Source organism: Condylura cristata, unplaced genomic scaffold, assembly GCF_000260355.1.
Source record: "Condylura cristata isolate star-nosed mole 26May11 unplaced genomic scaffold, ConCri1.0 scaffold00062, whole genome shotgun sequence".
In the NCBI taxonomy this organism is placed as follows: Eukaryota; Metazoa; Chordata; class Mammalia; order Eulipotyphla; family Talpidae; genus Condylura; species Condylura cristata.
This window is the reverse complement of record NW_004567163.1, coordinates 323,300-333,443: the sequence shown is the minus strand read 5'-3', so window position 1 is coordinate 333,443 and position 10,144 is coordinate 323,300. Positions and strand designations below refer to the sequence as shown.

The following is a 10,144-nucleotide window of genomic DNA, read 5'->3' as shown; positions in this document are numbered from 1 at the left end:
GCCGGCGGGGGCCTGTGGCCGCTCAGCTGCTGGCGCCAGAGAGGGACGCTCGGCGGGAGCCGGACGCGCCTCTGCGCCTGGCCGTGGCCGTGCGTCCCGCAGCTGTGACCGGCGCTGGCCCGCTGCCCCGCCTGCGGAAAGGGAAGCCGAGGCAGGTGTGTTGGCAGGGGGTGACTGTGCGGGGCGGAGCAGGGGCCACCCGGAACACCCGCGCCCGGTCCCAGTGACAGAGGGGCGCCTTGAGCACAGGCACGGCCCCAGACGCGGTCCCGAGCGCCCGTGGGCCTCGGACCCTGCGCCCGGGGCGGGCAGCGTCCATCGGTGAGGACGCGCTGTCTGCTCAGCACTGGGACACCCGGCTCCCCTCCCTGCCGCTGGAGTAGCCACCCGGTCAGGGGCGGTAATTAATGGATGAGACAAATAAAATTCTTCAAATGCGACACATACCTCCAATTACTCCGTAATTCTGTCTCGTATTAGCAGAATGGAGTACATTTTGTATGTAAAAGACTATCTACTTTTTGTAGGTGAATAATCATGAACTTTTTGGTAGCAGATCAAACCACTGTTTGTAACAGTCTCTGATTTATCTCCACTTTGCGCTGACGCCTGTGAAGTGCCCTCCTGGGACACTTTCCACTCCAGACACCTGCTTCAAGGTGTCACTGAGCCCACTCCTGCGGGGCAGAGCTTGGACCTGCTTGGTTCCTGCCCAGCTGCCCAGTTTTCATCCCCGAGCAACAAGATACAGCTGTGAGGTTTGCAAAGCTTCTTGATACACTGCCTAGTTTTCTTATCTAAAATTTCCTCATTTGTTTTACAGGGATGGTCTGAAATTTAATGTGTATGAACATTGGTACCCTGAAAGTTTCTAAACATCTTACAGTAAGTTTGTTGCTCAGAGAAAGGAGGAACAGAGCTTATGAAAGTAGACAGAGAAATAAAAAAAAAAAATCTAACGAGGAGGATCTGTCCTCATCATACGCCCAAACTTAATTTAAAAACAGAATCATTAAAACATGGTGACGGGGCTTGGGGCTGTGTGGACTCGCACTCGGCCTTCACACCAAAACTGCTGGTCGCTGTGTAAATGCCGAGGAAGCGCTGCGCATCTGAAGTGCTTGTGCTTTCAAGCGCCCTGATCTTCTTGGGTTCAAAGGGGTCGCCAGGCAAGGATCTATCCTAAAGGCAACACAGGAAAAGTTAAATCTGGTTGCATATTTAAAAACAATCCGTGGTCTGGGGAACACAGACGCTCTAGTGGAGACTAGAGAAAATTGGCGTGGACTTTGACAACGGTCTTGTTCACTGTTTTCAAGAAGCTGATGAGAAAAGTCAGCACAATAAAAAGAGGAGTGGCGTGAATTTGGCGTCTGCTGAAAGACCAGCGATTTAGGAGCAACATGACTCTGAAACATTAGGCTTTTCTCACTTATGACTAGGGCATAAAAAAGAAAATTCAAGATTCCTGTTTGCTGGGCAGGGGTGCGACTTTACACGTGACATGTGCGCAGCTAGGGAAGCTGCCGGGAGCCATTCCCATGAAATGGTGCGTTTGTGGGGACGTTTGCAGGAATCTCGAAAGAAGACAATTAAGGCCGCCCGCGCGTGCGGCCCTGTGCCTGTCGCCTCTATAAACTTTCTCCCCCAAGTTCGTCTAGTGTCTGTGCGATCATTCTTTCTGGGTCTAGGTGCCCGCCCTGCTTTTGTTAACTTCAGTGTCGCTAGATGTGCAGAAGAGGCTTCGCTGTGTCATTGACTGAAGCGGGGCAGACGCGGCCGAGGCCGACCGAGGGCACAGACGCAGCAGTAGCAACCTCAGGGCCGGGCAAGCCGCGACCGCCCGCCAAGGAAGTGCGGTACTTGCCGCAGCGGCCTCACTCCCAGGGCAGGCACAAGGGGGGTTGTGTCCCCAGCTCCTGCAGCGCACAGCGCGTGCGCTGGGCTGGGGCAGCGCTGGGAGCGGGGTGGGGCCAGGCCGCCCTCTCCGGGACCCCTTGTTCCGAACAGTGGTACATTTCAGAAGGCCTCGGGAGCACGCGGTGTGCAGAGTTGAGGACCTGCTGTGTTTCCCTGCGGCTGTCTTCTGAATTTGCTGATATATCACCTCTGTGGACACGCGCACCCCCTCCTCGGCAGATCTTTCAAAAATCATACTAACAGATTGCCGGGAACGAAAAGTAGAGAGCAGGCAGGCACAGCAGGAAGGGGAGAGTCGGAAGTAAAGTGTCTGCCGTCAGGAAAGCACCCAAACGGATTCGGGTAGACTCAGGAGTTATAAACGCACAAAACATAGGGCCACAGCGACGCCAGTGGGACCTTCAGTCTAGGGGAGCGAGCAAAATCAAGCCAGCTTGTCAGAGAATCACGAGTGAGGATGTGGATTTGGGAGGGAGCAGAACAGAGCGACCAGAATTGTTTTTCCGGCAACTCGAGTTTCAGTTCCTTCATAAGGTGGCTCGTCTTACTCTGGAAGGTGACTTGCAGGAGTTACAGGCAGGAGTGCGGTTAGGCTGGTGAAGATTCCGGGGAGGACGGGCTGCAGCGCGCCCACGCCCCCTCGGCTCCCCCGCCAACTCCCCACTGCCAGTGAAAAGCCTGTAGAGACGCAGCGCTCCAGCCCCTGTGGCCTCTCGGCCTGCTCAGCCTGGCTGTGGCCCCAGCCTTGCGGGGCGGGCGGGTCACCGCTGCCACTCGAGCTCCTCTGGGATCCTGTTTTCAGAGTGGGTGGCCAGCCCCGCCACCCCAGCGGCCCTGCCCATGACCAGGGTTGAGAACACCCCCCAGCAGATTCTGCTGAATGCCCACGTTTCAAAGCCCCTTTCTGTTGTCTGCTAGACGAAACCTGGGTTCTCTTAACTGTTAGTAGTAACATAAAAAAGAGATTTAATTTTACCTGCGCCCAGTGTCCCTGTGGAGGTGGCCGCGGGGGGCTGACAGCTGCTCAGAGAGGAGAAAAGGACCCGCCCTGCATGTGGGGTGTGCGGCAGCCTGGGGTGACGGGTCTGACGTGCCCGAGCGCGGGGACGCCGTCCTCCCTGTGTCTGCTCGAGCTCCCAGGGGCTGGTCTGTCAGCACCTCACACAGACTGGCCTGGCCCCGCTGGCCTCCTCCCAGGCTGCCCGCTGCTCACCGTCCAGGCCGGGGTGCAGGTGGAGCGGGGACCTCGGCTGGTCAGGGTCTTCTCCTGGAGCGCCCCGTGGTCCAGGCAGGTGTGCGCAGTGTGTGGACGGAGGGCGCCTCTCCTGGCTGGCTGTCCCCGTAGCAGCACGGGGATGTGGGTACTTGTGCCGCGGGGCCCTGGCAGTGGGGTGCGGCGAGGCTCGCCTGGGGAGCACGGTGGCCCGGTGTCCTGGGCTCTCCGCGGCCCGGCGTGAGGGGCCTTGTGAGCCACCAGGGTCATTACTCAGACGCTGAGGTGCGTTACAGGCAGGATCCCATCCAGCTCCCCAGGGCCCGCCGCGTCCAGCAGGAAACGAGGACCTTGAGAATTCGTTCCTTGATGTAACAAAGTCTTGTTTCATGCTTGCAGGAGCAAGCACCAGCCCGTGGGCTCAGTAAGCCCAGGCCCTGAGGCGCTGGCTCCTCTGGCCCTGGGCGCAGGATGTGCACACAGGGACTGGGGCAGGGCCAGCGCCTGCTGGCGCCATCTCCTCGTCTACTGAATGTGGGACACTGTGCTGACGTGGATTTTTTTTGAAGGATTTTTGCTTGGAAAAGAAAGTTATATTTTCTAGAATGTAGAAAGCTTCCACAGGTGCATCCACTAGTAGGAGGGTTTTAGAAACTGAAGAGGTGCCACTGTGTGCATGATTGCCGCAGTATCTAGACAGCATCCGGTGAAAATAGATGAGTAACGATAGAAATTGGGTCCCTGTTAGCAAAGTGCCAGTGTCAGATACAACCCAACTATTTTAATGAGTTTGTTAGGAGATTCATGTAACCTTCCAGGACCGAGGCTATTCCTGCCTTCCTTTGGGCCCTACTTGCTCTCAGAGTTCTTTTCTGTCCCTTAACTGTCAGTCAGTGTATGTCCTTGGGTCTTAGGTGCATTGCCTGGAGGTAGCAGAAGCTTGGATTCTGTAGAGGTTACATGTCTTTTTTTTATTAATGAGATCACTTCATTGATGCTTGGAGTGGTTATTGATATGTAGAAGTCTCATACTGCCACTTTGTGGTGCTATTTCATCCTTGTTCATTTCTTTGTCTTCATTCCTGTCTTTGCTTTACGTCCCAAAACCCCTTCTACTGTTTCTTGCAGGGGGGTTAGTGGATGCAGATTCCCTGAGATTTTCTTTGAGAAGGTCCTTATTCCTCTCTCATACTGGAAGAACTTTGCAGAACAAAGTATTCTTGGCCAGCACTTTTTGTCTTGGAGTATTTTGAACGTGTCATGCCATTCTCTTCTTGCCTGCAGTGTTTCCTCAGAGCAGTCTAGTGTTAGCCTAGTCAGGATTCCCTCTAGGTCATCTGTTTCTTTCCCCTTGCTAGTGTCATTGCTTGGAAGTTTTACTTTGTGTCTTGCTGAAGTTTCCTTTTATCCAGTAGGCTGGTTCATGTTATTTCTAAATGTTCATTTCCTTCTTCAAGTTTGGGTAGTTTTCTTACACTATTTACTCAGACAGTTTTTTAGATTACCTTCTCTCTCTTCTCCGTATGGGATTCCTGTGGTTCTTAAATTTCCTTTCCTCACAGTGTCAGATAATTTTCAGCATTTCTTCATTCTTTTCACTTTGTATCTCTCCTTTTTGCATCATTTCCTCACTCTCATTTCCAAGGTTACCGTTTCATGTTCCATTTGGTTTACTTACTTCCATGGCTTTCTCCTGAAATTTAATTTCTGCCATTGACCTTTTTACTTCCTTCACTTCCGTTATTTTCTTGTTTAATGTGTCAATTTTGATTTCTTGTTCGTTGATTATTTCTCCTGGCCTTCATTTCCTTTTCTAAGTTTTCTCTGCTCTGGTTTTCTGAGTTTCATTTTTATTGCTCCAAGTCTTTATTTTTGTAATTATGATATTTTGAATTCTATGTTCAACAGGCAAAAATGGCCTTCCATGTTTTTGTGCTTTTATTCCAGGGTTTTGTGTTCTTCCTGTGGAATATTTCCTCCTGAGGGCTTTGTTGGCTACTTGTAATTTTCTTTCTCCCCATGATCTGCTGTAGTTGGAGCTTTTGCTGTGTAGAGGTTATTCTCTTCCACTGTCCTGGTGTTTCCCTGATGGTGGGTGTGGCTACTTTGTGATTTTGGGGTGGTGCCAGCGTCTCCCTGTTTCCCTTCCACGTCTTGTTGCAGTGTCTGCAAGAGCTGGGATGGCACTGGGTTGAACAGTTGAGTTGCCAGAACTATATCCCACCCAGGAGAAGTGATGTTTGTGGTGGCTGGGGGAGGTTTCAGTACATTGGGTAAGGAACCAAGATGCTGAGACCTTACTGTGCCTGGGATCCGTGACTCTGGTGGGTGCTTCTGGTGGCTGGGAGAGCAGGAGGCAACCTGGGCACGGGGCCAAGTCTCTGGAACACAGACCTGCCAAGGAGCAGTGGCTCTGGGCTTATTTCCAACTTTTATTTGACTTTCCATGTAATGTAACATACGAAGCAACTCCTGTTTCACTTTATATTTCTCCTTTAATGAGGAGAATTTGCAGCACCCTTTGGGAGGCATAAAAATCAATTCTACATCATAAATAGTTCATTTAGAGTTTGGTTTTAGGGAATATAGCCAATATTAAGAAGCTTAGGGCAAGATAAAATAGTACCACAGACCACTATGAAGCGAATACAGACGGAACACATTTCTGTGTCAACTTACCACCTTTCATATGAAGAAGACAAGGTCACAATAATAAGGAAATTATTGAACTAAAAATGTCCCTCATGGGCCCTCCCTGGCGGCACAGCAGACTGGAGCATGGCCCTGCAAACCTGACCGCAGCTGCTGTGTGAGAGTTCAGTCCCCACCCTGGCGGTGAGCCACAGGGTGCGCAGACCTCTCCTGACCCACCGGGAGCTCCCCTCAACAGTGTGCTTTATTGATCTGCCTGTTCTGCTCCCCACTTTGTCTCTGGTGAATCCTCTCGCCCCTGCACCTCTGGCTTGTACCCCAGCTCTGTACGCATAAATAACTAAAATCTTTAAAAAAAAAATCCCTTACTTTGTAGGCAGATCATTCAAAGGTAAAGAAGAATATTTCACAATCTCCTATCAGCGGCAGAACTAAGAGTCTGTAAAAGCTCCGTCCACTTACCATTAAGTTAAGGTCCATTTTCACAAGAGAGCACTAATGACATTGATATTCACTTAGAAAACCCTGCAACTTTAAAGAATTTCATTGAACAGGTCATATTTTACCTTTCTGTCCCTTTGGATCTTGGTCGCCATGTTTCTGCTTCTCTCTCTCTCTTTACCATTTGAAATAGCCTGTTTGAGTTTCAGGAAAATGTTATTATCCTTTCTTTAATAATACTATCTCCAGATACCCCCCCCTTTTATGGTCAGCAATTCAGTATTTTTCATTATAGAAAGAGTGCCCCCTCATTTTTCTAGTAGTGTTACATATATTAATTCAAATGGATGTGTTTTAGGAAGTTTTATTACTAATGAAAACTCTGAAATTACAGTAGTAGCCTTCAGGTCGGCTGATTGGCAGGTGTATTACGCTTCCTGGAAATGGGTGCTCCTTCATAACGTACAACTTTAAATGTGGCCTATTTACTAACAGACCCAGATATCTCCAGCTGCTCTGGAATGAGAAGCTAAGAGTAGACTGGGTCAGTGTGGCGGCTGGTGACCCAGGCGCCACTGGTATGGACTTGACTCCAGGACACATGCCATGCAGTGCACGCTGTTGGCAGAGGGCAGCAGGCAGCTGGCTCCCCCGCAGCTCTGTAAATACTCGCACCAAATAGGCACGTCCACCGTCACAGAGCCCCACGAGACGAGAGGAAGTCCACAAGGCTCCGAAGGTATTTTTCTCTTGACCACCTTGTGACAGAGGGTGTGAACACCGACTAGAAAAACAGGTGGAGGGGCTGCGCGCCACTGGCCTCAGCATGCCACCGTGACTGAAGACAGGCCTCTGCTAGAGAGCGGGACACGCTGGCTTTTGTTTATGAAGGCGCCTCCCAGGTGAGAGGAAGTAATCTGAGTTAGGTTTTCTATTTTTGAGAGACAGAAATCTGAATATCTGTAAGTTCTTAATTGGAAACCAAATAAATAGCCATCTTACAGATTACCATTAACAGCGCCTTTCCATCGTAGAAATATCAGACTTGGATTAAACACACACACACTCAAACACACACACACACACACACCCTGCTGGGTGCTAGAAGTTTGCCATGGACAAGCCACAGAATAAAAGCGATGAGTTCATTAAAGACAGTCATGTCCAAATTTTGTTTCTGGTAGTGGGAAAAATTTATTTTACCTGCTCAGATAGCTGAAGCTGTTTACTGCTTTGTGAAGACACTTAAGATTTCCATCTTCAAATATCCCAATAGTAGCTTCCTTTTCCCTTCACTGTGAGAATTATTGCCACAAAAATTGCATGTTTAAGACTAGGTCCTAGAAATGTGGGGGTAGAAAATTCCCATTTCAAAGGTATAAGAAATTATCATTTCCCTCCCGAGATTGAAGTTAGGGTGTCTGACTGTTGGCAAAGGTCTAGAGTGATTACTATTGATTTCTCCTTCTCCGTCCTAAGTTGGGCCCATTCTGTTTCCAGTCCCTGACCTTTCTCACTATCTACAGCTTTGAAAGGAATGAATGTGGTTGGCTATGGGCAGAAGAGGGTGGGATGTGAGCTGTGTCTGGACTGCACATGCGTGTCTGTGAGGCTGTGTCAGACAGACACCTGCTTCGTGCCCAAGCACAGTGTCCACGGGCTCCCTGAGGCCATCCCCACCCAGCACTTTCTCTTCAACATGCGCCGAAGTCCATTCCAATGAGGACGGCGTCATAAGATACCGTTGCTCGGATCTTGAGTGTTAAGTGTAGTTCAGGAAACGATGGGGTTCACGAAGGAATCTTGGGTCCCCTCTGAGTAAGGTTTTGCAGTTTTCTGTTCAGCGGCGCATGCAGATAGCATTAAGGACAAAGACACCCACATAAATGCAGGAGGCAGAGCCTGCCCTGGCCGGTGCCAGCCTTACTGGGGAGGACGGAAGGCGCCGTTGGCATAGACCCGGCGTGCAAGGAGCGGCGTCTGGGTAGAATCTCCTTCTTAACTTTGTAACTGTGAACTCTAACTACTCCGTGTGAAGTACCCAACATTGGTAAAAGATTAAAGCTAAACAACAGGAGGACAGCTGAGGAGTCGCCACCACCTTACACTGCCACAGGCGACTCTTCTGCTGTTAGGGAACTTGTGCCGCCCTTGAATGACCTCTGCGGCCAGGGGGCTCTGGGCGCTCAGGGTCGTGTGGGTCACTCACACGCAGCATGTTGGAAGCGCTGTGCCCGTGGGCCCGGGAAGATGCGTGCAGCTAACTCGACAGGACCTCAAGTGCACCTGTCCGCCCTGGCTAATGTTGTGCTTGGGTGAGCGCACTCCCTGGTAAGGCGACAGACAAGTCAGCAGCGCACTGTGCGCTCTGTCCTGTGAACAGCTGCAGCCCACTACTTTCTTCAAGTAGAAGCTACAAGAAGGCGCAGGCGCGGTGCAAACATGCACCCCACTCCCTGCATCGGACACATTTCCTGTTTTTCCCTGCAAGAACAGACCCGTGGGCAGTCCTAATAAACATACTGGGACTCCAGACCCCAAGCTCCTGCTTCATTCTCTCGCGGCTCTGAGCCACCTGTGTTCGGGCGAACGTAGCGGTCAGCACACCCCTTGGTGGGTTAGCAGCAGATGCGGACCCGGGAGCTCAGGTCCTCACGTGGCGCGAGCCCAGGCGCCATGGCGTCCCGAGGGAGCACACCCAGGCCGGACACCCCGCTCCCCGCGGCCTCACCCCTTGCCCCCCTCTTTGTCACGCAGCAGCAGCCTCCTCAGGGCCCCCTTGACGTCTTTGTTCCTGAGCGTGTAGATCAGGGGGTTCAAGAGCGGGGAGACGGAGCTGTAGAAGAGGGTGAGGAACTTGCCCTGGTCCTGGGAGGAGCTGTTTCCTGGCTGCATGTACATGTAGATGATGTTTCCGTAGAAGAGAGACACGACGGCCAGGTGGGAGCCACAGGTGTTGAAGACCTTCCGAACCCGCGAGGCCGAGCGGATCCGCAGCACGGCCCTCACGATGCAGCCGTAGGAGGCCAGGATCAGCGCCAGGGGCGTCAGCACGATGATGATACCAAGGACAAAGACTGTGGCCTCCAGGGCCGTGGTGTCCACACAGGCTATCCTGATGAGGGCCGGCACCTCACACAGGAAGTGGTTCACTCTGTTGTGACCACAGCGGGGCACATATAGGGTGACCGGGGACATGACAATGGAGTTGGCCATGCCACAGCCCCAGGCCACGGACACCAAGACCGTGCAGAGCCGGGGGCTCATGATGACCATGTAGTGCAGGGGCTTGCAGACCGCGACGAACCTGTCGTAGGCCATGACCGCCAGCAGCAGGCACTCCGCGCCGCCCAGCCCCAGGAACAGGCAGAGCTGGACGGCGCAGCCCGCGTAGCTGATGGTCTTGTCCCGGCCGCCGAGGTTGTACAGCAGCTGCGGGATGGAGCTGGTGGTGAAGCAGAGGTCCAGGAAGGAGAGGTGCGTGAGGAAGAAGTACATGGGGGTGCGCAGCTGGGCGTCGAGCCGGCACAGCAGGATGATGGTGGTGTTGCCCAGCAGCGTGAGCAGATAGGCCGCGAGGATGACCACGAAGAGGCTCCTCTCCAGACGGGGCCGGTCGGAGAAGCCCAAGAGGACGAAGCCGCCCTGGGCGCTGTCGTTGGCCGCCTCCATGCCGGCGGGGGCCTGTGGCCGCTCAGCTGCTGGCGCCAGAGAGGGACGCTCGGCGGGAGCCGGACGCGCCTCTGCGCCTGGCCGTGGCCGTGCGTCCCGCAGCTGTGACCGGCGCTGGCCCGCTGCCCCGCCTGCGGAAAGGGAAGCCGAGGCAGGTGTGTTGGCAGGGGGTGACTGTGCGGGGCGGAGCAGGGGCCACCCGGAACACCCGCGCCCGGTCCCAGTGACAGAGGGGCGCCTTGAGCA

At 52.9% G+C, this 10,144-nt stretch overlaps 1 protein-coding gene across 1 annotated transcript; it reads right to left on the bottom strand.

Moving 5' to 3' along the window:
* Nucleotides 1-8,702: 8,702 nt before the first annotated feature.
* On the bottom strand, nucleotides 8,703-10,144 carry LOC101634891 (olfactory receptor 2W3-like). Its single transcript, XM_004695410.2, has one exon. The coding sequence runs from the start codon at nucleotides 9,896-9,898 to the stop codon at nucleotides 8,954-8,956; it is 945 nt and encodes a 314-aa protein (XP_004695467.1). The 5' UTR covers nucleotides 9,899-10,144; the 3' UTR covers nucleotides 8,703-8,953.

What these genes read in the sequence shown, in the direction of transcription:
- LOC101634891 (XM_004695410.2), bottom strand. Translation starts at nt 9,898, where the DNA reads ATGGAGGCGGCCAACGACAGCGCCCAGGGCGGCTTCGTCCTCTTGGGC.